At 62.1% G+C, this 27,991-nt stretch overlaps 3 protein-coding genes across 4 annotated transcripts in view; 2 read left to right on the forward strand and 1 right to left on the reverse strand.

The window, feature by feature from the left end:
* Window positions 1-7,745, reverse strand: part of ABR (ABR activator of RhoGEF and GTPase) — a 41,630-nt gene extending 33,885 nt beyond the window's left edge. The window contains exon 1 of the mRNA XM_026101400.2: window positions 7,340-7,745. Within this exon, the coding sequence (XP_025957185.2) occupies window positions 7,340-7,709 (370 nt within the window). The 5' untranslated portion in view covers window positions 7,710-7,745. The remainder of the gene's footprint in view (window positions 1-7,339) is intronic.
* A 2,662-nt stretch (window positions 7,746-10,407) lies between these two features.
* Window positions 10,408-11,121, forward strand: BHLHA9 (basic helix-loop-helix family member a9). The gene has a single exon (XM_026101417.2). It carries the CDS (start codon window positions 10,408-10,410, stop codon window positions 11,119-11,121), a length of 714 nt encoding a protein of 237 aa, XP_025957202.2.
* A 2,938-nt stretch (window positions 11,122-14,059) lies between these two features.
* Window positions 14,060-27,821, forward strand: TRARG1 (trafficking regulator of GLUT4 (SLC2A4) 1). Of its 2 annotated transcripts, XR_010392271.1 has the most exons (4): window positions 14,060-14,518; window positions 21,046-21,178; window positions 21,824-22,441; window positions 22,547-27,821. XR_010392271.1 is itself a non-coding variant. In XM_064523220.1 (3 exons), the coding sequence occupies exons 1-3, from the start codon at window positions 14,123-14,125 to the stop codon at window positions 21,829-21,831; spliced, it is 537 nt and encodes a 178-aa protein (XP_064379290.1). In that variant the 5' UTR covers window positions 14,060-14,122; the 3' UTR covers window positions 21,832-27,821. The 2 variants fall into 2 exon arrangements, 1 of the variants encoding a protein (XP_064379290.1); XM_064523220.1 differs by having other exon boundaries at window positions 21,824-27,821.
* The last annotated feature ends 170 nt before the right edge of the window (window positions 27,822-27,991 follow it).

Below are 27,991 nucleotides of genomic sequence, written 5' to 3' on the forward strand. Positions count from 1 at the left end.
GGGCAGGCGGGGGTTAAGCCGCCCTCCCCGGCTGCTCGTAGCCAAAGGGAATCCAAAGTGCCGGAGTCATCAACCCCAATATGTCAGCGCGCCAGCCGAGTGCAGGCGCCGAGGCCGAGGCCGAGGCCGAGGCCGCCCTCCTCCAGCTCGGACCAGCACCGCCGCCGTCCGGCCCGGAGGCACGGGCAGCACGCGGATCCGGCACCCTCGGCCGCATCCTGCCTGGGAAAGGGCCTGGAGCGGGTGCTGGGACCAGATGGGAAACGCGCGGGAGGGATGACGCTCCGCTGGGCACGCGGGCGAGGAAGAGCAGCTCGAGCACGAAGTGCCAGGACGCAGGCGGCACCGGCGACGGCCGTGCCTGGAAAACCTGAGCGGGATGGTGCCGAGATGCCACCGCCACCGATCCTCCGCCAATGCTGCACCCCTCCGGCACATTTTGGGAGAGCAGGGTGACGCCAGGGTTCAGACGAGGCCCGGCACCGAGGGAAAGGACTCGGCCCTGTCTCCCCAGCGGACCCACGGCGCTGCCCACCGCCCCCCGGCTCTGAATCAGCGGGCGATGAGTCACCGGCACAAGGTGCAGCCCCGCGGCGGGCAGGGAGCTGCCGTTCCCCACTCGCTCCTGCCCCCACTCGCTCCTGCCCAGGCTCCCGCTGCCCAGCAGGGCTCGGTGACGCCGCCTTCCCCCCTCGGGTGCTCAGCGCTCCCGAAGGGTCACTCGTCCTTTAAACCCAAATCTTCCCGTGCTCCAGCAACCTCCGCAAAGCTCCCCGGAGCCACCCTCGCCGGGGTCCCTGCTACCCAGCCCCGTCGTCCGTGCAAAGCCTCCGCAGCGCTGGCACCGTGCACAGCGAGCGCCGCGCTGCCAGGAAGGGGACAGCGGTTCGGCTGAGCATGCACATGTGCCGCGGCAGGAAACCGCGCTCGTGCTTCGCGGGACGGCCCGGCAGCACAGGCTGCAGCTCTCCCCACCCCCAGGACGCGCGGCGCATCGGCCCCGGCGCAGCACGCGGGCTGCAGCGCGCAGCACGGTCCCTGCGGTCTCGCCGGCGCCGGCGGAGCTGCAAAGGGCCTCAGCGGCGCTGCTGGGCGAGGTGCCGTGGTTTTGGGGTGCTGCCCCCCCGAGCCCTGCCGGCTTCCTGGCTGCTCCCGGCCGGGCCACCAGCCCCTCCGCCGCAGCCGAACCCCCTTCGCACTTCTGCCTGTTTATCCAAGGCGAGCTGAGCGTGCAGGCGAGGAGCCGCCCGCGCCCGCGGGCCACCGCAGCCCCCCAGGCAGACCCTGCCGGGAGTCCCTCCGCTGGGCGCCCACGAGGTGACACTGCCCAGCGGGCACTGGCAGTGACACGGGCCGAGGCGAGCAGGGCAGGACAGGTCCCTGGAGCCAGGCCAGGCCAACCGGGGAAAAACTCTCCGTGCACCAAGATGCCCAAACCAGAGCCATCGCCGCACCGTAGCTCAGCACGCGTTGTCTGGCAGGTTACCAGGTAGGTGCCTTCGCACAGCCTGGCCAAAACAGCTCCCCCAAACCGCACCGCCACGTGCTTCCCTCCGCTTACTTTGGTTTTTGTGCCCTTTTCACCTTTGCAGAAAAGACTGCACCAGGGTGGGCAGCGAGGCCCCAGGCGGACACGCGGCTCCCGCACAGCTCCGGCACCAAGCAAAGGGCTGCGGAGAGAGGGGAGGAGGTCAGGGCAAGGCAGCTCCTCCGCAAGGAGGCACGAGGACACGAGGGACAGCGGGACATCTGCAGGCGCCCGTCACCCCGCGGCACGGGGCAACGCGGACAAGGCGGCGGTGGCACGCTGGGAACCCCGTCCTCAAACATCCCCAGCTGCCTCCGCACCCGCCGCTTGCTCCAGCCGGGAGCATCGCTGTGGCGAGAGCCGAAAGCCGAGCCCGGCCGCCCCCCACGCACGGGCCGGGCCCTCCCTGCCACCCGCGGGCCCCGTGCAGCCTGCCTGGTGTCTGGCTGTCTGCCTGGCATCTGTCCAGCCGCTGCCAGGCAGCCCACGCGTTTCTATTTCTGGACGCTTGTGCAAGATGCTTCTCCATCCGTGGCCACATGACCCTCGGCGCTCGCCGGGCGCCGGGCTGGGGTTGGCACAGTTGGGAGCAGCCAGCGAGCGGTGCACGGGCCGAGCGCTGCCGTGGCACCGCTGGAGCTGCCCGCATCTCCCGCGCTGGCCCGGGGCAGAAGGGGCTTCTCCCGAGGGAGGAGCAGAGAGGAAGGGAGTTGGGGAGCACCGAGCAAGGGGCGGCGTTGGGGCAAGGATGGGGAGCAGCCACCAGGCAGCACGGGGAGAGCGAAGCCTGCGCTCCTGCGCATCGCTGCATCACCTGCGCTGGAGCCATCGCCGGGGCACAGCCGGGAGCCGGGGCTCAACATGCTGGTCCAACCCAGAATTACACTTCTTCCCCCAGTGTTGGTTTCCTGCAGCATGGAAAGCCGAAGGTCTGTGCTGCTCCGACCCCAAACTCGGCTCGCACCCAGGGCACACGTGGTCAAGCCGTGCCGCGACTGGCAGAGGTGACCACGGTGCAAGGCAGCTGCTGGCGCCTCCTTTCCTCCGGGTCCCCCGAGGAGCCCCGCGAGATGCCCTCCCAGTCCGGGCACGGCAAAACCTGCCGCACGGGTTAGAAACGCAGAAACGAGCCCCACGGGGACAACTAGCTGGGAGCCAGCACAAACAAACAGCAGCGCATCCATGGAGAAGCCCCGAGGAACCTGCTGCCGGTACAGGATCACGTCTCCTGGGCAAACGCCACGCAGGGGCCCGAGCGCGTGGTGCTGCCTGCTCCCGCAGAGCACAAACAGGGCCCAGTTCCCCCAGTTTGACGGCGGCTTGCCGTGCCGTGCTGCCAGCTCCGGGCAGGCAGGACCAGGCAGATCCCCACGGGTGTCACCACGGAAGTGCCGAGACCTGCCGGGTCCGTGCTCCAGCACCCACGCATCCCCGCTCTGCCAGCTCACACCTTCCCCTGACGCAATTTCCACACGGGAATAGCTGGTCTTTCCGGGCACGGAAAGGGAAAACGAACTGCAACCGCGCTGGGGAACAGCCCTGCTCATTCGGCCTCTCAAAACAACAGATCCGATGGGAGGAAAGAAAAGTGGTGGCTTCTCGTAGGAAAAAACCTCTAACACCAGATTAAGGCCTGGTGCAGCTATCTGTCCAGCATCACATCTCTCCTCCTCGAGATAGGAGATTGCCCCTGTATCTGCCGGGCGCAGAGCACGGGCTAGTCTTCCCCTGCTCAGACCCCGTGGCCATTGCTGCCAAAACACCTCGGCTAGCTTCTCTCTAAGCTGCAGGATCTGGGAGGGAGAAGGAAGAGGTGTTGGTCTGTGCTATCAGAATAAAAACTACCCGTGGAAGAAAGCCCTGGCGCTGGGCACCGATGTCTCCCTGTCCGCCAGATCTTCAAACAACCGCTCAACTTTGTGGCTGCAAGTTATCTCGGCGCAGATCTCCCCAACGTCCTTCTCCGCGTTTCAGTTCAGACACAGTCCAGGCTCTGCTGCTGAATCAAATCCGAGGGAGCCATGAGGCATCGCTGCTCCTCATCTACATATGCAAAGCACCCTCGTTAGCAAACACTGATAGAGATTAGGGAGGGAAAAGCCAAGTCTATTTTAAGATATCTCTGGGAGGGGATGCAGCAAGATTTGTGTGCTGCCTCGGCAGCCGCACCCGCACAACAGACCCGCCGCTCCCCGGAGCCAGTAGCTGCCGAAGGGCAGATCCAGCGGTGCCGCGGGCCGGAGGGAGCAGGGCCATTTTCTGGCTGCACACGCGTTTCAGCGAGTCGCTCTGGCTAAATGGGGCCTGCTGCAGAGCAGTGCCTTCCCGGGAACAAATCCCAGATTTCGTGGCTCTAATAGGATTTAAACGCACATGCATCCAGGACCCGGAGGGTCCTTCTGGCACCTAACGCGGGTTTCTGGTGTGTCCTACAAGACCGCGCAGCCACGCTGCTCGCACCGACGGCGGAGAGCATCCGGGGGCCGACGGCCCCGAGGCGGCCAGTGCTGCGGAGCGCGTGCCGAGCCAACGGGGCTGCAGCTCCAGCGCGAAGCGCTCCGACCCGCGGCCCAGCCGCCGGGACGCGGCAACGGGGACGGGAAGGGGCTGGTTTTGCAGGAGGAACTCCACCGCGGGCCTTGCCTTCTGCACCGCTTCCCACGGCGCGGGAGCAGCCGGTGCGCGGGGCCCTCCCGTTCTCGGTCACCGACAGGAACGCGGCACCGACAAGGGGGAAGCACGGGAAGGACGGGGGCAGCCCCGGGCAGCCCTCTCCTCCCGGCTCTGCCCGGAGCAGAACCCCCGGCACCCGCGGAGCCGACTGCGGGTTTGGCTCTTGCTCTTTTAGCTCCTTTGCAAACAGTTCGTCTGCTCTCGGGCCAACACAGGGCAGTCACTCCAATAACCGGCACTTACCGCTTTCATTAAAAGCCATGAAGCTGGAACCGCTCTGCTCAAATGCTTTTAACCTCATGAACTTCTACATTTATTCGCTGCTTGGTTTTTCACTTTTTAGCAGTGCCAGCCTGCCCCCCGCGCCACCCATCCGCCCCTGCAGCCCCTGCCTCTCCCAGCGAGGTCCACCGCATCCCGACCCGGGGAGCATCCCGACCCGGGGAGCGCCGCGTGGCCGCGGCAGGGCTTCATGGGGAAACGCCACGTTCGGCACCTCCCGAAGCCCCGCGGGGCCTCGCGGCGGTTGGAGACGGTTCAAAGGGCCCGAGCAGGGCTCGCGCGCTCGCTCACACCACGATTTTGTTCTCTCCTAAGGACGTAAAACCACTCGCTGCGATTCTCCGCGTCCTTCACCCACCGGGAGAGGAACTTCCAGCGTGCTCAGAACCAAACAAGCGCTTTTCCAACAGCTGGGAAATACTATTAAGCTAAAATCAAAAAAAGCGAGGACGGGGAGGTTGCAGGTGAGCCTCAGCGGTGCGGGAACTCCCATCCGGGGACCAACTCCGAGATCCCTTCCTTCCTTCCCTTAAGATGGGGAAACGGGTGCCCGGAGGAGGAAGCGACCTGCCGATAAAGCAGCTTGCCGGAGCCTTCACCTTTCACACACTGCGGCTGCCCCGCGCGGAAAGCGGTGCCCGGAGACGCGCTTGGGACTTTGCTCGCTCCTTTCCGTCCTTTCGCTCAGGCTTTGGGGGGTTTTACACGGCAAGGACGAGCCCTCGGCAGGGTCCACGGGTGCCCCAGGACGGCGGGGCAGCGCCAAGCCTCCCGCCCCCCGCCCCAAGCCACCCTGAGCCCCCGCGGAAACAGCGGCGATCCCGGGCATTTTTAATAACGTACGAAAAAGAAGGAGAAGTGAGAAACAGCAAGCGGGACTTCTGAATTAACCGCCCGCGAGAGGAAAGGGGATGCAGGCAACGGTCACACGCGTCGCATCGCGGCCCCAAATTCTGCTTTTAAATGTCAGTGCCTGCAGCACGGCCGCACGCGGGGGTCTCCTAGGCCAGGCGAGGAAGAGGAGCACCGGCACCGCGGCAACGCGCGGGGCGAGCCGGGGAAGAGCCCGGCACCGCCGCCACGGCCGGTGCTCCCGCGGCACCTCTCGCGGGTGGATGAGCGTGCCGGCCGCGGCAAAGCCACCGGTGTCACCCCGGGGGGAGGAGGAAGAGGAGGCGAAGGCCACGTTCGATCACAGCAGATGCAACTTGGCTTCCAAGGTCCGGCCCGAAAGACGGAGCCCGGCAGGCTGCAACGGCCCGAAGGAAGGGCAGACCCGGAGACCCCCCCGGGCGGCGAAGCCGGCACCCCCGGAGCCCGGGAAATTATTTCTTACACTATGCTACACCCCAGGAAAGTCCCCCCCCAATGCAACAAATATAAATTGCGCTCAGCGATAAGCACGTTCAGACATCCGCGTCCCCGCTACCCGGGCGATGCGAGAGCAGCACAACGCAGCCTTGGAAAGAAAAACCTCCAAACAACCAAGCAACAACCAAATTAATTCAAGGCAGCTGCAGAACTGCAAAAAAGGTGACGTTTGCTGGCTGTCAGGAGGGCGCCTGCAGCGGGGCCGGAGCGCGGGGGCTGACGCAATAACAACTTCCAGGCCGCGGGAAGTAGGACAGCGCGACAGGCGACAGCGCACCGGCTGCGCTCGCCGTGCCGCCACGCGTCCACGCACCGGCCCAACGTCGCCGTGCCGCCACGCGTCCACGCGCAGCCAGGGAGCCGCGCGGGGGTCCCCACCGGACCGGCACGGCTGCTGCCGCAGCCCCAGGAGCTGCCCGGGAGGTCGTCCCGCGGCCCGGGCTGCTCCCGGAGGAGGTGACCTTCCCGCAGTGCCCCGGCCACGGCTGGAGGCGGCTCCGGGGCCAGAGGTCCTGCCGGCACGTGGGTCGTCACCAAGGGCTGGCCACCGTCCCTTGCTCACCCAGGGCTGAGCCCTCGCGGTGGCAGGGGCAGGCTGTGGTGGCACAGGATGCCCTCGGCGGTGGGATGGGGACAACGCGGGCTCAGGGTGGCCTTGGCGATAGGATGAGGACAAGGCAGGGGAGTTGGGTGGCCTTGCCGGTGGGATGGGGACAGCACAGGGGGTCAAGGTGGCCTTGATGATAGGATGGGGACAGCACAGGGGTGTTGGGTGGCCTCGCTGGTGGAATGGGGAGAGCACAGAGGGGTCAGGGTGGCCTCAGTGATGGGACGGGGAATAACACAGGGGGTCGGGTGGCCTCGGGGGCGGGATGGGGACAGCCCGGGGGGCTTGGGTCAGCCTTGACTGCCTGATGGGGACAGCCCAGGGGGCCAGGGTGGCCTTGCTGGTGGGATGGGGACAGCCAGGGGGGCTTGGGTCAGCCTTGACTGCTCAACGGGGACAGCCCAGGGGGTCGGGGTGGCCTTGCTAGTAGAACGGGGAGAGCACAGGGGGTCAGGGCAGCCTCCGTGGTGGAACGGGGACAACACAGAGGGTCAGGGTGGCCTTGGTGGTGGAACATGGACAACGCAGAGGGTCAGGGCGGCCTCGGTGGTGGAACGGGGACAACACAGGGGGTCAGGTGGCCTCAGGGGTGGGACAGGGACAGCCCAGGGGGCTTGGGTCAGCCTTGACTACTCGATGGGGCCAGCCCAGGGGGTCAGGGTGGCCTTGCTAGTAGAACGGGGAGAGCACAGGGGGTCAGGGCAGCCTCCATGGTGGAACGGGGAGAGCACAGAGGGTCAGGGCGGCCTCGGTGGCGGAACGGGGAGAGCACAGAGGGTCGGGTGGCCTCGGTGGTGGAACGGGGACAACGCAGAGGGTCGGGTGGCCCCGGGGGCGGGACGGGGCCGGCCCGGGGCGCGCGGGCGCGGGGCACCCACCTGCCGAGGACGCGTCCTCCGGGTCGGAGCTGCCGTCGCTGCCGGCCTCGGGGGAGCTGGCGGGCGGCGGCGGCCGCGGCGGCGGCGGCGGCGGGGGGGCGGCGGGCGGCGGGCGGCGGCGCGGCAGCGGCAGCGGGGCGCGGGGGGGGCGCGGCGGGGCGCGGGCCAGCGCCGCCTCCAGGTAGAGCACCTTGAAGCGCTCCTCGGCCAGGGCGCGCTGCAGGCGGCGCAGGTGGCGGCGGCAGCGCTCCAGCTCCCGCTCCATGGCCCGCACCGAGCCCAGCTCCATGCGCGGCGCCGGCTCCCCCGGGAACTCGGCCTGCCAGTGCCGCGCGAAGTCGGCCCGCGCCTCCTCCGCCGCCGCCGCCATGCCCCGCCGCCGCCGCCGCCGCCGCCGGCCCCAACTTTCGCCGCCGCCTTCCGCCCCCGCCCCGCGGCCTGACGTCGGCCCCCGGCGCCGCCCCGGGCTCGGCCCCGGCGGGGCGGGGAGCGCCGCCCCCGCCCCCGGCCCCGGCCCGCGCCGCCGCTCGGGAGCGGCCTCCCGGGCCCGGCCGGGGTGCGGGGTCCTGCCCGCCGCGGCTTTCGGGGCCCGCGGTGCCCGCTCGGAGCCGCCGGGGGGGTCGGGGGGGCCGCGCCGGCGGCGGCTGAGCAGCAGCGGAGCGGAGCTGGTGACACAAACGGTCCCACGCTCCCCGGCACCGGGAAACCCAGAAATCGGTGCCAGGCTCCGAGCGGCCCCGGAGGCGCCGTCCCGCCGCCAGCCTGTGCCCCTCCGGGTGCCCCCGCGCGGTCCGACCCCCCCCGGGGGACGGAGGCTGCCTGGACCCCCGGCCCGGGCACGGCCAGCGCTTCCCGCTGGGCCGCACGAGGCCTGCGCGTGTCCGGGGGACCCTGGGGACCCCGCCAGCACGGGGCCACGCTGGGTGCCACCGCCAGGGCAGAGGCCCCGGGCAGCTCTTTCCCCGCTCCCTCCGGCTCTGTGCCGCCCAGCCCTGCCCCAGCAGGGACAACGCGCCCCAGTTATTCACCCCAGGGGCCCCGGTGGCATCCCAACAGCCGCCTCCTCCTTCCCCTCCGCCGGGAGCCCCGGAGCAGGGGGTCACGCACGGGCACATAACCCCCATCCGCGCCCGTCCCGCCTCGGCAGCGGGGTCGGGGCGACGAGCCAGGCTCGGAGACGGGGATTTGGGGTGCAGGAGCGGTGGAAAACATGCGGATGCCGCCGCGGTGAGGCTGGGAAGTGCCGGAGTCCCCCAGGGGCAACCGCGGCCGGGGAGGCTGGGCAGGAGCCGGGGGCGCGCGGAGCGGCCTGATTTATGCCTGGCGACGGCTAATTACAGCCCTTCCATCATCCGGCGGGCAGGCGGGCCCGGCAGAGCCTCGCGGCACGGTTCTGCCTCGGCCCGTAAATCTCGGGGGCGCCCGGCCGTAAATCAGCGGGGACCGATGGAGCGGCCGGGGGGGCCTCGCTGGGCGCCTGCCGCCCGAAACGGCCCGTCGGTAGGAAAAGCCCGGGACGAGGCGGGGACAGCCGGCGGGATGCGCTAATTACAGGCAGCGGGTGGCATCCGATGGCCCTGATTTATGGCCCGGCCTCCCCCTCTGCCGCTGGATTCCCGCTCGGCCGGGGCTCCGTTGGCATTTGTGCAAGCGGGACGAGCGTGCCACAGTACCGGCACATCCCGCCTGCGCCGAATTGCCCCAAATTCACCCCGAGAGGAGCTGCTGGCCGAGGCGGTGGCCAGGGCAGTGCCCGCTCCCGGGCGGCACGAGGCCGACGTGCCGGAGGAGCAGCGCGAGGGCCGTGGCCAGCGCAGGTGGGCGCTCGGAAGCGTGTGCGAGCTGCATCTCCTTTTGAAGTCCTGCCGCCGCGGCCTGGCCGCCCCCGAGGCCCCGGCTCCTGATTTATTGGGTTCCTGCAGCACAGGCACCTGAATTAGCCCCAGCTTCAAAGAGCGACGAGAGCAGCAGAGCAATAGGAAAATCGCCTCCTGCTAATTGTAGCTATTGATCAAACCGGATCGCAGGCGATCAGATAAGAGCGGCTGCCGGAAAGCGGGGCACGGCCTCCCGGGGCGCTGCGCTGGCCCCCAAACCCCCACAGTTTGTCAGCAGGACTCCCGGGCCGGTTTCAACCCGTCACTCCTCGCGCGGTCGGGCCTTGGTGGGCAGAGCGATGGGCGGTTTGCTCCGTGGAGGGTCGTCGAGCCGCCTGGGGAGGGGGCCATGACCCCGCCAGGGCCGAGCCGCTCGGTGGGGCACGAGCCGCAGCCCCCCGCCACGTGGGGAAGGGGGCCTGGCCCTCCCGGCTGCCCGGCGGCTCCTGCACCTGCGAATCCCTCCTTGGCCGGGGCCGCCGGGACCGAGGCGCTGCCCGGAGCATCGGTGCTGGCGCGGGGGGACAGGAAGGCTGCGGGGGCAGGTAGCGCTTCGGCTCTTTCATCCGCGGCCCCCCCCGCGCCGCCCCGGCTTCCTGCTCCGCAGGGCAGAGGCGTGCCGAGCCCGCGCATTCCTGCGCCGCGGCCCCCACGCCGCCACCGCTGCCGGGCCCAGAGCTCGCTGGCGCTGCAGACCCCGGCCCCGGGGCCGGTGGGGGGAGAAGCAAAGCGACGGTGCCAGGAGCCTGCGTGGCGGTGGGCGAGGGTTGGCAGGAGCCCTGTCCCCCGCGGGCACCCACCAGCAGCAGCTGCTTCGCCCCCTCCGGGGCCCAGGCACGAGGCTTTGCTGCTCTCCCCAGCGCCCTCGTTGCTCCGTGCCTCAGTTTCCCTCCCCGGGATATAGAGGTGATGCCAGGGACGCCCTGACACCGGTGAGCGGGTAGGAACGAGGCCCGGCCAGGCCCAGCGCGACACCGAGGAGGGGGCAGAGCGGTGGCGGGGATGAGCCCGGCCAGCACTGCGCAGCCCCGGGCAGGTACTAAAGGGCCGGGGCAGGGCTCCACGTGACGCTTGGCGCGGGGGGTTTCGAGGGGGCCGCGTCGCCCTGGGGGAGTGTCTCCCGCCCCTCGCGGAGGCAGCACCTCTCCCATCCCCATCCCCATCCCCGTCTCCATCCCCGTCCCCGCAGCCATGGCCGGAGCAGCCACGGGGTCCGGCACCGTGCGACCGAGGCAGCCTGGCAGCTCGGGACAGGGGCCGGACGGGGCGGCTGTGCCCCCGCCATGCTGCGGGCAGGACCCGTGGGTCCCCGTGGGGCAGGACGCGGCCACCCGCCTGGGGCGCGCCGGGGAGGGAACGGCGAGGAAGAGGAGCAGACCGGCGCGCTCCAAGGCCAGGAGGATGGCTGCCAACGTCAGAGAGCGCAAGAGGATCCTGGACTACAACCAGGCTTTCAACGCCCTGCGCCTGGCCCTCCGGCACGACCTCAGCGGCAAGAGGCTCTCCAAAATCGCCACCCTCCGCAGAGCCATCAGCAGGATCGCGGCTCTGTCCCTGTCCCTGCGCGGCGCCGCGCACGCCTGGCCCTGCGCCCACGCCGAGTGCCGGGGCCGGGCCGGGCCGCCGGAGCAGCCCGCGAGGGACGGCCGCCCCCCGCGCTGCCCGCTCTCCTGGGAGCCCGGGCATCCCCCCGAGCCGCAGCGCCCGCGCGACCGGAGCCCGCGGGAGGCCGGCTGCATCCCTGGTCCGGCTCGCCGCTCCGCCGGGAGCCCCCAGCTCGGCCCCCGAGCCGCCCGCCAGCAGCAGCCCACGGCCGCCCGCCGCGACACTGCGGCCGGGCCCTTCGCCTGGCCGCTGGGGCCATTCCAGCGCCCGGGATACCAGCAGCGCCTGCCCATCCACTGACCTGCCGGGCCGGGACGCAGGGATGTGCGGGAAGGTAACGCGGCCGCCCGGCAGACTGGGTGCGGGAAGGGACTTTGTGTGAGCGCGAGCCCCGCGGGATGCACAGCGTGGCCGGGAGCACGGGATGCTCCACCTGGACCCCGGCACTGCCCGGCCACGGTGCTCTGCCCCGCAGCAAACCGAGAGCTGGGGGAAGTGGGAAACCTCGCTTTTCCCCTCGAAGAAGCTCCAGCCCTGCATCTCTTTGGTATAAGGTTTCATTTCTGCAATTTGTCGGAGTTATTTATTCTCTCTTGCTTTGTGGGAAAACACAACTCAAAACCCAGCAGCAGGGCACTGCCTCTGAGTGCGTATGGAGGGGACAGATGGCCCCCGTGGGTCCCGGCTGGGGTGACCCCGGCTGCGGGGCAGCTCCAGCTCCAGCAGAAGAATTAGGGAGGCAGGAGCTGGGGAAGGGGAGCTCGGATGTGCTTTTAACGCCGAGCCCATCGGGGCGCACATTTGCACCTGGGGCGGATTTGCAAGCCCCATTTGGGAGGGGGGGACAGAGGTCCGCTCGCATGAAAGCCCAGTCACCTCCAGTCGTTGCACGGTGGCTCTCGCGGGTCAGGGCGATAACGCGCTCCTGGCTGGTCCAAACGGATGGGGTCGGCTCTGAGCGCCCCGCACACGGGCCCGGGGAGGCCGGGCCCAGCTCGAGAGGAGGCAGCCGCCCGCTTCGGGGACTCCCCTGCCCTCCTGGGAACCTGGACCACCGAAATGCCCAGTCTGGGGGTGGGCAGGGCAGGGCTAGCCCAGGGCTCCCCGCTCCCAGCACCAAGCCAGGCCGGCTGACCCCAGCAACCAGCTCAGCCATGGGCGTTTCGGGCACGGTGACTGGGTTACGCTCTTCTGTCCTCGACATCTCACACTCCTGGATACCATCAATCCACCCAGCCGGCAGGGAGGTTATTTTGTCACCACCTGACCAGGTCTCGGAGCCGGGACCTGTCCTTCCACCCCAAGCCCGCCTGCGATGCCCAGCTTTACGTGAAAGGCCCCACGGGCCCCTTGCTCCTGCCCGGACAGCTCGGGCGAGCTCGGGGGTCTCCCCTCCGCTCTGGCAGCAGACTGAAGCCACTGCTGGCATTTAGGCAGGGCCTGACCCACACGCGTGAAGGCCGGGAGATTTCCAGGCAGCACCAGTTGTCCTCGCGCGATCCGAGCAGCGCCGGGGCGACGGTCCCCGAAGAGCTCAGGCAGCCTCCTGACCCCGTCTCGAGGCTCCGACTCGCGTCCAAGGGCTGGTTTTAGCTCTCACTCTGCCGGGGGGAGAGGAACCCACAGGTTTTCATTGAAATAGCTGACCCAGCCTTCTGCTCTCCCCGTGTCCATCCCAGAGCCAGTTCCCGGCGGGAGCCAGGCTGCTTCCCTCAGCCCGGGAGGGGACGGGGAGCTGGGATAGGAGCCCAGCGGAGGAGAGCGAGTAGCAGCCAGGAGAGAGAGCTCTCTGCTCAGCTAAAGCGGCTGCTTGCAGCGCTGACAGCTGAGATGTCTTGGCTTTAATCTCCAGCAGCTGTTCCCCTTTCCAGGCGAGGGCCTGCGGCTATCACTGCCGAGGAATCCTGCTTCTCCCGCGGCATCCCTGCTGCGGCTCGGCCGTGGGGTGAGGCTCCCTGGCTCGCTCCCAGCCCCGCGCGTGTCCCGCTCCGTGCTGGCAGCAGACCGTGCCGGGAGGCCGAGCCCGGGGACGCGACGGCTCAGAGAAGGGTTGAGCGACAACCACATGTATCCCGGACCTGCCCTGGCCCAGAGCCCCCGCTCCGGGTTTTAGACCCAGCGCCGGTGTAAATCAAAGCTGGACACATGGAAACCAAGGGCCAGCGAGGCAGAGAAGGGGGTAAGCACCAGCCAAGCGGGGAGAGGAAAACTCGGAGCTGAAGCGCGATACAGACTGGGGGAAAACGTCCATGTTTGCAGGGCCCCCAGGCTCTGTGGCTTCCACACTCCTCCCTCCCGCCGCCGCCTCCTGCCCCTCACCGCTCACCCGGGCAGAGCAGGGTCTGCGCCCGAGGATGCCGTTATTTGCTTTGCAGGGCTTAACCCGCCCCTGCGCCAGCACCCTTCTCCCTGCAGGTCCTTGCACACAGGCACAATTTGTCACCCGGCTGGTCTCCCTGTCCCCAGGGTCTCCAGGGCCACCCACACCCTGCGAGGGCCAGGGCTGCCCAGCACAGCATGGCCAGGACCTTGCCTTGCCCTGTCCCTGGGCCTGCCAGCCCCATTGCCCAGAGGAGCTGGGGCACCCCGGGCACCTGCACACTGCCCTGCGCCCCACACGCTGCCCTGCGCCCCATACGCTGCCCCATGCCTCACACGCTGCCCCGTGCCCCACACGCTGCCCTGAGCCCCACACGCTGCCCTGAGCCCCACACGCTGCTCTGGCACGATCGCACCCCAGGCAGGGGCTGGCACAGGTTTGTCCCTCTCTGGCGGTGGTGGGGGCTTTGCAGCCTGGTCTGTGCCCTGTCCCCCCCCCGGCCTGGGCAAAGACCCAGGGGCTGCATGTGCCCGCCCTGCCCGGGACACCCCCCTCCCCGGGGGCTGGGGGGGGGGGGGGCGGCGGAGGCCGTTCACACACCGCCGCAGCGGGGCCCGGTCGCGGCCCCGGGCCCGGGGAGCCCCCGGGGAGAGCGGGGGCCGTGGGGCGGGCCGGGGAGGCGGGCGATGGCGGGGTGCGGGCCGGGGGGGGGGGCCCCCGCTCCCCCGCTCCCCCGCAGCCCCCGCCCGGCGCATCCCGGCAGCAGCCGGGGGAGGCGGCGCCGTCCGCAGCGTCCGGGCGGGGGCCGAGCGCGGCGGGGCGAGGGGGGCCGGGGACACCGCGGGGGCGGCGCGCGGCCCCGAGCCTGCCCCGGGGGCCGAGCCGCGCTGGCCCCTCCCCCGGCACGGCCTCCCGCGGGGCGGCGGGCCCCGGGCGCAGAGCGGCGGCGGCGGGGGCGCTCGGAGCCCGCTCCGCCGGGCCATGGCGAGCGGCACCGCCGCGCCCGGGGGCTCGGGCTCGGGCTCGGGCTCGGGCTCGGTGCTGCCCGCCCGCTCGCTGGAAACGGAGAAGCTGCTGGCGGCGCCCGAGGGCCGCGAGGAGAAGGGCCTGCGGGGCTCCAAGTCCTTCTCGGCCGCGCTGCCCGGCGAGGCGGAGCGCAACGGGCACGGGCTCACCTACAAGTCGGTGTCGGTCGGGCACCTGGAGGCGGCCCCGCTGTCGCCGTCGCGGCTCAGCCTGGGCCGAGCCTCCTCCACGGCCACCAGCACGGCGGCGCCGGAGCAGGGCCGCCCGCGGGACTACCTGGTGCTCGCCATCTTCTCCTGCTTCTGCCCCGTCTGGCCCATCAACATCGTGGCCCTCGTCTTCTCCATCATGGTGAGTGCGGCTCCGCCGGGCTCCCGCCGCCCGCGCGCTCGACGGCGCGGCCCGGGGCTGCGGGGCCGCCCGGGAGCTGTCCGCGGTGCTGCGGCCGCCGCGCTGCGCCGCGCCCGTCGGGCACCGGGGGGCACCGGGGGGCACCGGGGCACACGGCGGGGCTGGGCCGGGAGGAGGCTGCGCGGCTCCGGCAGCCCGGGCGGGCGTCGGCGCGGGGGCTCCGCTCCCCCGGGACGCGGCGATCGGGGGCCGCGGAGCGGGGCCGAGCCGGGCAGGCGGTTCCCGGCCCGGGACAGCGCCCGGGGCCGCGGCCGGCAGTGCCCGGCGGGACGGAGCGGGGCAGCCCCGCACACGCCGGGAAAATCCGCAGCCCGGGCCTTGGGATTGGGAGCGGGGTGGGAGCCAGGGCTGGACGCGCTGCCCCCCTCCTCACCGGCGCCCCCCGGGCAGCCGATCCCCCTCCGGCAGCGGCAGGGAGCTCTCGGCCACTGCCGTGCCTGGAGCGCGGCTCCCCGCGTTTCCCCGGGAAGGCAAAGCCGGGACAAGGGCTCTCCCTGCGCACCCCGTAGCAGCGAGCCCACCCCCGCAGCGCCGGGAGACCCTGCCGGTCCCCGCTGGCTGTGAGCTAGGTCCTGTTCTCAGACACTTCAAAGGAACCGGCTGCACCTACAGCTTTTTTTAGTTGCCCTAAAGAAGCAATTTTTCTGCTTTAAATATCGCCCACAACTCCGCAAATACACCAACATCAGAGCAGGGGAGAATAAAGCCAAGCAGCCGCCCACCCCGCTCGGGTGCAGGTGGCTCCACGCTCCCAGGTCCGTCAGCAGAAGCTCACAAGTACGGCCACCTCCTGCCCCTAAGGAAGGCGCCCTGCTGCTTTACCTGCCCCGGGTGCCTTTTACACCCTTGATCTGCAATCGAGGCAAATCTCTGCTTTGAAAACCAGCTCAGGGAAAGCAAATGCCTGCTTACGCCACAGAAATACACCAAGGAGGATATGGAGCCAGCACCTCCCCAAAAGCCAGCAACAACGTGAAGAGTCAGACACCAGTAGGTGCTACAGAGAGCCCTGTAGAAAGACCAGTTTCCATTTTGAGGAGCAATCCGTGGCTGTAGGTGCCAGCTGCCATCTGCATGGCACAGTTGCCTGGTGGAGTCTGCTCAGCCGGCATATGGGTGAGCCAGGCTCAGCCGCGCTTGGCTTTGCACTGCGACGAGGGGGAAAGCAGACGGCTATTGCAGAGCCACGGGAATAAGCGAGGGCTCTCACGGGGATTTTCCAGCCGCAGCAGCCTTCGTGCAAAGCAGGTTCTCCAGTCTCCTTTGTGGGCGTTAGAGCCTCCGGCACGCAGGGATGTGCCTTGGGCCTGGGGTGGCTTTTCAAACACACACACAAGCCCCGTAGAGTAGAAGAAACGCGGAGGAGGTTGACATCACTAGACTGTGACACACTGACGTGTTCTTACTGTGCTAAACACAAAGGGAGGCAGTACCAACGGGCCAATACGACGCTTGGCTTTCCTGCTGGCCTCTGCTTCTGAGGCCCCTGAAAACCCCAACCAGCCCCTGCTCAGGCAGAGCCAGGGAGGGGGACACCCAGCCCCAGCCCCCAGAGCCTCCAAGGCAGACGGCACACCCAGATGAGCTGTTTTCCAGGACAAGATTCCTAGCACGCGCGGCATGTTATGAGCCAGCGCTCGTCCTCTGGACCCTTCCCGGGCACGCTGTCCCTCTGCGGGGACGCTCAGTCCATCACCGCTACTTCCCTTTGGCCGTGCCTGGGTCCACCCCACGCCCCAGCACCATCTGCCAGCCCGGCCTCCCGCGTGGCTCTAGGACGAGGAGCGATCCTGGCTCCGCGCTAGCCCTGGGGAGCCAGGAAACGTCATCTGACTAGTTCCTCCCGCAGGCAGGAGCAGCTTTCAGGGCGTTAGCTGGCATTTCACCTGCCGGGGATGAACGTGGCGACTACGGAGACTCCCGAAGGTGTGGGTGCCCCACAGCATAAAAACGGGGGGTCCTGAGCACCTGCAAAGCTGAGCAGGAGCCAGGCTTTTACCGTCGCTGGCACCCGAGGAAGAGCCGCCCTGTCAAGCTCCGCGCCTCGCTCACAGCCAGGGAGGGGGAGGCGCTTCGGCAATGTGCTGACTTTCTTTTAGCTCTGCAATTGTATTTTTCTTTCCTAAGTCAATGCTTTTTGCACATGAAAGCTTTTCTGGACAATGAGCAGCAACCGGAGAGGAAAGCAAATGAATGCTTTTGGACGCAGAGGCTCATAAATCATTTTTCAAAAGCTGCTCTCAGATCCGCGCGGGGCCTAGGGCCAGGGGCAGAGCGAGACTCCGCCGTCGGCCCCAGCCCTTCCCTGCTCACGCTGGTCTCACGGGTGCGAGCCACCCGCGGGCTGCTGCCCTCACCCTTGGATGGGTTTCCTTGACCAAGCGAGGACCAGTTACGGCGCTTCCCGGCCTGGCCGCCCGGTTCCTGCCAGCCCCCGCGCCGGGGGCCGCGCGCGCAGGAGCAGCCCTGCAGCGGCCGTCGCACGAGGAGAGCAGGGCAGAGCCCACGACACACACACACACGCTTCGTTTATTGAAGCCCTTCCCCTTCCTACCAGAGCCCAGCCCCACGGAGGGGTGGAGGCGCAGAGGTCACCGGACAGCACCCACCAACACCCACACCCACTTAGGTGAAGTGAGAAAGACGTGTAAATCCAGCCAGAAACGGCGTAAAGTAAAGCCAAGTGCAATTCTGCACAGCATTTGGTGTCCAAAATAAGTACTGTGATTATAGAAAGATGTAGGAGAAGTCAAACTATCCTTACTCATTTTAAATTATATATTCATATATCCAAGCGTGCTGTTGACTTACACCTCTCTCAGCATGCTTTCTCCAAGAAAATGGAAACCTTAAGTATTAATGATTTATTCAGAATAAATGGTGGAAGCCAGCAGAGCACATCCGAAGCTGGCTGCTAAATCGTGAAAGATTGCAGGGAGGAGGATGTGACGATCTGTATTCTGTCCCTGGGACTAGCACAAAAAGCAATTGCCTTAATTTGCAACAAGACTTGGCTTAACTATTGGGTTAACCTTCTGAACAGGAACGCGAGCAGATAACAGTTTGAAAACAGATACTATTAATGTCTCTTTTGGATCATCTACACGTACCTGGCTCCATGCACGCTGATGCAAAGTCTGTCCCTTCCAGCCCTGCTCCCAGGGTTGTTCCTATTTTCTTACCACTCCGTTGTAATGCCACGTTCCTTGATACACACACTGACACGCTCCCCCTTAGCCCTGGAGTGTTTTTCAAGATATTCTCCTGCTGCAATCCTGATTAACAAACAAAACATTCATGTTTTTATGTAGAAAGGAAAATAAAGGATTACTGATACTAGACAGCTATAATCAAACCGTTCCACTCCAATGAATAATATATGTACAGTAACAAATGCTTGCTAAACACTCCATGCAAATGCTTATGTATTTTTCATAATTGTCCGGGATAAACGAGCGGTAAATATTTCCAGAAGCTGTAGTGATAAATACGTCAGATTCGTTAGCCCATGCGTTTTCCCTAGAAGAAAGCTAAAACTGAGAGTATGTTTCACCGCAACCTAACGCACACCCTGCAAAAATATTACACTTCTGTGACAAAAATCTGAGCCTGCAAAAATCTAAAATGTTAAAAATTGTCAGTGAGCAGTTAAGGGATCCTGTCAGTCCCTACGCTGCTGTATTCTCCCCATCTCTCCCCATCATCCCATGAGGCTTAATTTTGTCACCTCCTGCTTTGTAATGGAAACAGGCTCTTGGCTGCACACAGCTGATTTTAGATATTGTCTGTCAAACATGCTGTAGAGTCCAAAAGGAATCAGGCCACGAGCTCTCGCCACGTCAAGTGTTGTGGAAGTTATTCCACAGCGTGATGCACTAGGGCAGCAGGACGTTTGGGAGAACGCAGCGGCATCGCCTCTTTGGGGCTCCGGTCCGTGTTATTTACACAGCGATGCCGACCGAGACCCGGATACGCAAATCCTAAAAACTGCATTTTAGCTACCTGAGCACTACGGACCAGGGCCAGCACGCAGAGAGGGCTCGGGGGGCACGTCTCCTTCGCCGTATCGTGGTGCCGACTACCCTGCACTTAACAGTGCAGTTATTTCTCAGAGATGCCTTTTTTTTGTTTTGATACACTCCATCTTGAATTTTTTTTAACTAGCTTATTTTTTTTAAATCCTTTTCCTAGTTTTCTTTTCAAAAGCCACCTTCCAAGACCACGAATTGCAGCGCGGTAGCAGGCTGCAGGGAGCTGCCGTGCTGGGACCGGCTCGGCAGACCGCTCCCGCGCCTCTCCGGAGACCCACGGCTCAGCCGGAGCTGCGGGGGGGCAGGGGAAGGAAGCTTTAACCCACGTGCAAATGCTAAGTACTTAAAAATATCTCTAAAGGCCAGACAAGATTAACACTTTCAAGGTAGTTAAAATATCTACAACCCCCCCAGAGAGGCTGGGGGAGTTTTGCCAGACTCCTCCGCCAGGTCAAGGGGACATCCCGGGGCGCTGGGCTTCCTCCTCCTTGCACGGTCTCCGCCTGGCCTGGGCTGCTTCTCCTCCCTATACCCCCTGCCCCTGCTCCGAGCCTTCCCAAACACATGAGAATTTTACCAATGGGTCTTAAAACTCCTTGTCCAGTCTCCATCCCTCCAAAACCCCTTTCTGATCGTTTTTCATCTGAGGCAAAAGATTCCCTGTGTGAATTCGGGAAGACGGCTTTCCCGTGGGGAGAGCCGGGCCGGGCACGTCCCGCCTGACTCATCCCGAGAAGGGAGCTTCTGTTTTGCTGATGGCGGGACTCCCGCCCCTCCATCACACGCGCCACGGATGCTGACGCACCGTGAGTGATTTCACCGTAAGAACCGCGCTGTCGTACTGCTCGACTGCCCTTCCGCTAAGTGCTAGGGCCTCGCGCGGCCAAGTGCAGGCAGCCCAGCGCACTGCTGTCCACGGGCTGAGGAGCACTCTGTGCTCTTCTATCAGCAGTAACGCTTTCCCCTCACCAGGAATTTCTGGTGTCAGTATTTCTCACTTGGGAACCAAATTACTGCCGATTACAAGAGCAAGAAATAAGATCATTCCTTATTTAATCACTTACCCCGAAGGTTTATGATGCATCTAATTGTGCTTGTGTATTATACTTCTTCTGATGAGCCTTGCGCTCGGTCCTCAGGCTTCCGGGTGCGCTTGGCACAGGTAGAGTCTTCTCTCGCCTGCCTGGTCAGCAGTTTTGCTGAGCACAGGGCGGATAACGAGGCTCAGAGGAGTCAGGCCACAGTACCAGCCTTGCTGCCCTGCCGCACACTGGGCAAGGTCCCGGCGAGCCCGCGGTGAGCTGTGGAGGGACACGTGCAGCCGTAGTGGGCAGACCACTGCCAAGCACCAGAGGAGCCCCGGGGTCTAGGTCTCCAGCAGGGTCCTTGACGGACGGCCCTGATGGAGCTACGGGACAGTGAAAAGCAAAGGGGCCTTTGTGGGACGGTTTAAGGGAAGCTCCAAGCTGCGTCCTCTGGCCACTGTGGGTTGCCACTTCTTCCCAAAACCAAGGATCGCTGCAATCCATCCCACTAAGAGGCTGCAGCCTTCAGGCTCCAGCCGCGATGCCAGTGCCCACAAAACATCAGCACGAGGCAAGCCCCGTTCTAGCTCCGACACCGGGGGATCCCTGTTAATGAACCAACACACAGTGATTTTTGGCTGCCTACCAGCAAGCTCCCCTTGCCCCCTTCCTCGCCCCTGCCATAGCTAGGGAGTCCTGCTCAGAGTAAAGCTTTCACTGAACTGCGTGAAGAAATCGATAGAGCAGCAGGGGAAACCACAACGAAACCAGAAGCAGAGCAGAGAAGCTATAGGGACTATTCCTTCCCTCCCTACAGCTGGCACAAGAGCAAGAAATCCCTGTAGGAGTACTGCATTCAAAAACAGAGATGACAAATGCAAGCTATGCAAGTCAGTGTAGAGACTCAGGGCAATGCAGAGGCACCAACGTGCGTCCCAGCAGAGGACGAAGCGCAGTGGTACCTATGGGGCAGGCGGCTCCTCTTCAGAGTCCCCACGTAAGTGAGCTGCCCTGTGGACTGAAGTAAAGAATTTCAGCTTTTTTTCCCATAAAGACAAAGAGAAGTTGCTGTTAGCTGGAGCTTCGCTGTGCCTCGTATCCTACACTGGGATACTACGCTATTTCTTAGTCACACCAATAAAAAAAGACTTGAGTCAGCGCAGCTTCTACCCAGGGGAAAGCAGGGCAACACATGCCAGTCAGGGCAGTCCAGAGCCGCTCAGTTTAGCAGGATAACAGAGGCTGTCCAGGCCCTGGGCGTGCAGGTGGGATACTTACGCCGTTCTGCGAGCGCCGAGGACTGTAAATCCAGACCCACGTGCTAACGCAGTAGTTGTCATTTTGGGGACTGCAGCCGGAGAATCACCGGAGAGCCATGACCGTTCTCCGTTTCTGTGTGTTTCTCCACCAGTCGAGGAACAGCGGGCAGCAGGGAGACATGGACGGAGCCCGGCGCCTCGGCCGCATGGCCAGGCTGCTCAGCATCGTCTCCATTATCCTGGGGACCATCATCATCGTGCTCTACGTGTCACTCAGCGTCAGAGGTAACGTCTCCTCCTCTTCTGCCCAGCCTGGCTAGAGCAGGGACTCCATGCCGCTCCTTGCGTGCTGCCTCCAGCACGCCGTTTCTGAGAGACACGAGCCTACATCTCCCGGGCAGGCGGCACGTCGCCCCAGGGGAACCGAAGAGTCAGGGCACTCAGCTCCCGCACGATGCTGGCCAGCGTGTCCAGCCCCTAGCTGCACACACCTTGCATGCAAAACACCTTGGAGAACGGGTTACTTGAAGCAGTAGTAGACACTGTTCAAGTGACCAGAATGGAAAGTCCTTCCTATGGTGACCCGTAACCCGTAACGCACTAGTGACAGTACCAAATCTCCCAGATGAAAATGAGTTTGGCTGGGGCTGCAGGTCTTACCCTGATCAAGGCTGTGGTGGGTTTAGAGGTACAGTAGTGGGGTGAAACAGAAGTGATGCAGCACACATATCAATCTGCCTAGAACTGCAATCCCAAAATGCTTGGAGAAGCTCCCAAACACAAGCCCACCTGCCAAGACCAGCAGTGCTGCTCAGGCAAACAGGAACACCTCAGGTCTAGCACGCTTGGACACCCAGAGCCCAAACCAAGAGCATAAGGGAAACATCTATGACTGCTGGAAGCTGCCCTAAGACTCTCTTTATTTTACAGGTTCCTAGAAGACATTTCAGCATGCAAATACCTCGAAGAGGAGGAAGACAACTTTCCTTTTGGGGTTTTTACTTTCAGCCTTGCAACAAAAATTGTCACAGTATAGGTGGGCAGCCCTGGGGAAAGTCTGCTCTGGAGCGCCATCCGAAGAAATGCATGCATCTACTTCACAGCCTCTCGGAAGATGAATTTGTGCAAAACTAAAGGATTGGATACTAAATCGCAACAAGCAATGGGCAAGAACATCAGGTCCCGAGCGGAGCGGAGAAGGGGGAAATCCACTACCTCATTCCTCTCCAGCAAAACTCTCGGAGTGGGGAGACAACTAACAGTAAAATACAAGAAGAGGAGAGAATTTCCAGAATGAAGCTTATTTTAAAGAAAATTTAAGGAGAGAACAGGACACTTTGAGGAGTCCTCCTGAGAATTTTGGCACAAACTACAGTATTTTGGGAGGGGTTGCTGGTTTTTAAATTGTCAAATTCTCTGTCTCTACAAAAAAAGCTCAAACTGCCATCGGAAGATTAAATCTGTTCCACGAAGGAGGAGGGAGAGCAGAACTGCGGAAGAAACAGCTCTGCTCTGAGCAACACGCAGCTATAAAAGCTGGAGGATGTGGTGGGTGTTTTTGTATTTTTGATGAAAAAAAGAGACAATGACCATTTGCATGCCTCTGGGAATGTTCTCCATGTCCGTTCATACAAGCTCTTTTATCACTTACAGCATATCTCAGAGCTGGGAGAGCAGGATGTTGCCGCATGAGAACGCCAGGCTCCTCCTCACCCGGATCCCATGTTGGGGTTTTTAATGGAAGGAAAAATGTTTTCTCTGTGAAACCACACATTTCTTTTTTCCTCTGTGCACCCAAAGTGAGGTTAATACTTGTGGCGCTGAGAGAAGGGCCTGGTTAATCTGCGGCAGCAGTACTGAGGCACGGAGAGCCCACTCTCCTTAAGCATCTACGTCATGTCGTGTCTGTCTGTCTGTCACAGAAAAGCTGAAGCGTGACCAGACTCCATCCCTGGCAGTGCTGACCTCCCCCGACCCTTCTGGGCCCCAGCTTAGGGACGACCAGGGAGATTTTCAGAGGCACAGAGGAGTTTAAGACCCCTGCTCCTCTCCCTAAATCCTTCACTCTCTTCCGCATCCCTGAATATCTCCAGCATCCCAGGAGCTGGCTGGGGCCGATTCCGCGGATATTATTTTTTAATGTTTTATATTTAAAAAAAACAGACTTTGCTCTTCCAGATCTGCCTGACTGCACCCCCCCCCCCCCCAAGTCTTCCACAGCGTGTGGCTCCCCAAGGCCTTCTGCGCAGGCTCCCCCAGCCCCTCTGCCCGGCCTTGTCCCGTACTGCAGCATCTCTCGCCCCATCCTTGCTGTGAGTCGTTCCTGGGTACGGTGCTGCATTCGGCCACCCAGACTATGCAAAGTTTCATGGCCTGTTTTGCTTTTTTTAAAATTCGGGCTTTGTAGATGCCTTCTGGCCATACCATCAGCTCCGTATTAGTTGAAAAAAAAGATCTCTCCGTTACGAAAGCTTTGCAGTCAGGGTTAGATGATCAAGAGCTGCACTCCCTGGCCGTTTTGTTGTCTGCAGCTAACAACCCGGGACCTCGATACACACACTGCACGGGGAAATAAGGTGTCCCGGGGCACTTCCTCTGCTCCGTACCGTCAATCTCGGAAAAAACTGAGACCAAATCTAACGCTTCTGAGGGCTTCTCTGCCTGGAGAGCGTACTGCACAGTAAGAGAGGCTACGGGAACCTCCGTGAGATCGTAACTCCTTGGCACCAGCTTCCTTCCTGGGCCACCCGGGTGGGGAAGCCCCTCGCGCCCGGGGCACACGAGTCCACGCCGGGGGTTAGCGCGGGAGATCCGGCGTGCCGCGAATTCGCCCCGTAGTTACTACGCGGGAACTAACTCGCAGAGCCGTGCCCTTAGCTGCGGAAATTCTCACCGCCTGTTGGTTTGCTCCTCATTAAAACGTTTTCTTTTGCTAGACGTTATTTGACAGGGGGACAAGGGAGCCAGGTCCCCTGCTAACATTTTTCTCTAAATCAGAAGGGATCCCAGGGACTCAGAGCAATAGCACATCACTACAGCACTTTCCTGGGCTACATTCCCATCTGCCTCATCCCCAGGGGTTTATTAAAAAACTAGCAACTTCTAAAATGGACCAAATTTCCAGTCTTTCCCTTGCAGTTTGTTTTTGCGCTTGGTGCTTAGGGAGAGCTTTGAGAGCCTCAGTGCGCAGGGAGCCGAGGGCAGCTGAACTGCGGCGGGCTCGAGCTGAGCACTGCCCGGCCTCAGGACGCGTAAACTCCCCCACAGCCGCCTTCGAGGTGCCCCTTGGAAACCACATCTCTTGTCCCGTAACTCATCAGAAACCCTCCCTTTCAGGCAAAAACTCCGTCACCTTATGGGCGGACTGCGGATGGCGTTTCTGTCCCAGAAGTCCCCCAGCCACTTCCTTCTTAACGCTTGAACCCCAAAGCTGCTTGCTGTGTAATGTCCATTATTTTTTCTGACATACATTACTGCGGTGCAAACTGTCCGTGCACCTTCTCACCCTGTGCTCTTCGAGCTGCTGAAATGCAGCTCATGGTAAGGGCTGAGAAAGATCCTCCTAGAACAGGAAGAGCTGATACTCAAGAAAAACTGCAGCAATGAGTATGCAACTTAAGAGAGCCCAATATTTATTAAATAAGAGTTTAAATGCTATTTTATCATCACATAAAGCCTTTCATCTAAAGAGCCTAAAGTGCTTTACTGCATTTAAAGAACTAAACCTTGCAACCCCATATGAGGTGGTTTAGCATTACACTAGTCTAATTGCACGGATGGCCAAGTTGCTGAAGGTTGCGTACCCTGTACAGCCAGGGAGAAAAACCAGTCACTCCTTCTTGTCCTTAATATAAATATGTACACATGAATACATATTTCCTTGTAATGTGATTTTCTCTAGTGGGATCTATGCAAACACATACGCTCTACGCTTTGCAAAATAGACGGTAACACCTATCATTGCAGCTTTGGCTGCGATGGGGCTTCGCAAGGCGGCTGTGGTTGTAATGATCCTTTCTAGGAGGATTCCTAGGCTGGTGAAGCAGACAGCAACAAACTCCTTTCATTTTTTAATCTTCTTTCTGGTTAGATACAACTGCACTGCTCTGCACTCATGAATACATCCTAGACCCAGCTGAAAGCCTCTACAGTTATTCCTGAGCAATGAATTCTTATACGCATTATATGCACACCTATACGCATTTTTTTCAAGTTTTCTTGTTACCTGGGTCTCTTGAGCTGAACACAGTATTACAGAAATAAACTCCCCAGGACTGCCTAGAAGCAGAGTCTCTTTACCCTGCTCTCCAACGACTTGCTCATCTATTTGCAGCCCAACATTTTGTGAAAGTTTTTGCCACTAGATCCTTAGGAAGTTGCCCTTCATTTCACTTTCTCTTTTTACCCCAGCTCAGTTGCCTATTCTGCTCTTCCAGTTGCAGCCTGCCACCGACTCTTAGATGTATCAGCTGGCACGTGCAAAGGAGGAATTTGATCCCCCCATCCTTGTCGCATACTTCATACGTTACTGTGTTACGAGGGACTAAGTCACGGCAGAACGCCATCCCTAGGCCACCAGTTTTCTCCTTTGCTCTACGTCTGGCAAACGAACAGCTGCCACGTTACTTGCCAATTCCTAAGTACTTTTAGGAGGCCAATAGGCTCTGGACTGAGCCAGGAGGAACCCTTCCCCCCCCCAAAGCATCCTTCACGAACTTTTGCTAATCTAGTTTTTAAACTAAGTGCAAGAAACCTTGTTTTCCAAATCCAGGCACAACCATTCCTCTGCTTCGGCTTTGTTTTCAGGCCCCAGCAGGGCGACCGCAAGAAGGATGTCACGCAAAGGCCTTTCCTCCCCATCCCCACAGTAAGAACTATTACTTCTGTCGCAGCTCTTTGCCACCTGCTGCAGCCTCCCCTAAGCACACGTCAGCAGCGAGTTTTCTGTGTGTCTGCAACTATAACAGTCACGAAATCCTCAGGATCTGGCCCACTTGTACCCTCTATGGAAGCAGGGAAGAGCGGAGAGGCGAGAGGGAGGAGTGGTGCTGTGGAAATCCAGCCTTACCTGGCAGCGCGGCCCAGCTGGTAGGAGGATTGCTTGCTGAGGAGAGAGAGAAGGTGGGAAACGTGTCTAAATGCAAGTTCAAGTAGGAGTTACGATCGACAAGTGTGAGGTCCTGGTGGTATATAAATACACGGTTTGCACTGCTCGGGAGGAGTCTATTCGCGTATCGGCACGGCTGCGGGCGCCTCTCCGGCACCGGTGTTTCTGGGCTCCTCTCTCCGGGGCTGGCGGGGAGCCGGGTTTGGGGGGTGGCACAGCAGAGCCCTTGGGGGTACAGAAAGGCCAGAACGAAGGCTGAGGCCGACTGAGTGATGTGCTGCTGCCACGCAGCCCAGATGTCTTATTTTCATAGCAGCGTCTTGTAGGATGCTGTGACCGACTGCCCGAAAGGGACTAGCACAAGCCAGCTTGATTGCAGCGCTTTCTGGTAGCAGTCTGACATGAACGCCTGCAGAGGAGACCAAAAGGCTTTGAGCACAAGGAGAGGAAAGAGTGACAAAATATTTGATTTCAAAGTTCGTTGTACTAATGATGACTTGCAAACAGCTGAGCCTCTGGGGTTCGGTTAGGCGTTTCTCCCCTCGTGCCGGGGAAGCAGCCCCGCTGGGCACGGAGGGCTCAGCCGCGCGCTTGGGAACGGGCTCTCGGCTGCCAAAGCCTCTCCACACCCAAGGCAGATTCTGCGCCGGGAAGTCTGCATGGAGAGAACAGATCGTATTTCTGGGCATTAGTCTCATTCACCTTATCATCAAACTTGCTGCCCTCTCTGCTGTAATTTAGGCATGTTTTTTTCTGCCTGCTGTTTCACTCCTTTCCAATTTTTCTCTCTTTTCTTATTGCAAGTTTGACATGTCCCTTAGCACCTCTACCCCTTGGGCCATGCCCAAGCCGCACAGGCTTTTCCCTCACCCTCTTCTTGCATTCGTTAAAGTGGGACAGGTCTAGCTGACCACGCGATGCCGTCACTGGGCTGTGCTGCGAGGGGACTGTCCCGGCACAGGGAATCGGCTCCTCCAAGTCCCCGGCTTCGGCTGGCCGCAGACTCCAGCGTGCATCGCTGCAGCACTTCACCTTCCAAACACAGAGGAGTCTCCATGTAGGCAAAGGGAACAGATGCTGCCTTTTATATAAGATTAAAACTTGATTTCCATTCAGTCTACGGAGAGAGGCTGCAGAAACGTCCCCAGTGGGCTGGTCCCATGCGATTTTTTTGATACTCCCAACCTTGCCCTATCACTTTGTTACTCACAGCATCACAGAACCGCAGTTAGGGCTTCAGTCAAGCTGAAATAATTTCAGATTTAAGGTCAATTTTCTTTCAACGTGCATCCTTTAATTTTGGCAAAGACTGTTGGATTTGGCCTGAAAGCTCCCATGCTTGGGCCCAAGCCAAGGTGGGGGGGCAGCCTTTTCAAAGTGGGAATATTTGTAAAGCGTTTGCTAACGCCAGTGGGAAGCAAAATTCAAACCTATAAATACACAGCCAGGATAAGAAACTTGGGAAAGGGAGCGTGTGCAGTATTCACCAAGGCAACCCTGATGCCGCTTTTGAGCGCGTGCCCTCTCCCCAGGCCCTTTCTCGATGGTGCCCAGGACCTGGACCCCTCCCGTGGCAGCGCGGGGTGTATCCCGCCGGGGCTGTAACCCCCGTACGTGCACAGGCTCACCCTGTTCCGGAGGCGACCTGGAAGAGTCAAACTGTACAAACAGCATGAGCACGTCAGGAGTCTCAGCTGGGCGCTTCTCTTTGCTGACAAGTGTTTTTTTCTGCAGGATGATACGGTATATCTTGTATACTTTCCTTTGTATTTCTTGGCATGAGAAAAAAATTAAAATGTAACATGCATGGTCAAAGGTGAACTCGCTTGTTCTGTCTAAATGAGGAAATACCAGGTCCAAACTACTTGTTTAACTATTGCTTCATGCTCCAAGAGCAAGCAGATCTGGTATTTTGGGGGTAGTGGGTTGCAAATACGTACATATAAGCAAGTGGCCGCAGAAAACAGCATGCGTCGGAGCACCGAAAGGTG

The sequence above is a fragment of the Dromaius novaehollandiae genome, chromosome 19 (assembly GCF_036370855.1).
Source record: "Dromaius novaehollandiae isolate bDroNov1 chromosome 19, bDroNov1.hap1, whole genome shotgun sequence".
Classification (NCBI taxonomy): Eukaryota; Metazoa; Chordata; class Aves; order Casuariiformes; family Dromaiidae; genus Dromaius; species Dromaius novaehollandiae.

Coding starts and splice junctions, on each gene's coding strand:
- BHLHA9 (XM_026101417.2), top strand. CDS start 10,408: ATGGCCGGAGCAGCCACGGGGTCCGGCACCGTGCGACCGAGGCAGCCT.
- TRARG1 (XM_064523220.1), top strand. CDS start 14,123: ATGGCGAGCGGCACCGCCGCGCCCGGGGGCTCGGGCTCGGGCTCGGGC. Junction 14,519..21,045: donor CCCTCGTCTTCTCCATCATG/GTGAGTGCGGCT, acceptor TTTCTCCACCAG/TCGAGGAACAGCGGGCAGCA.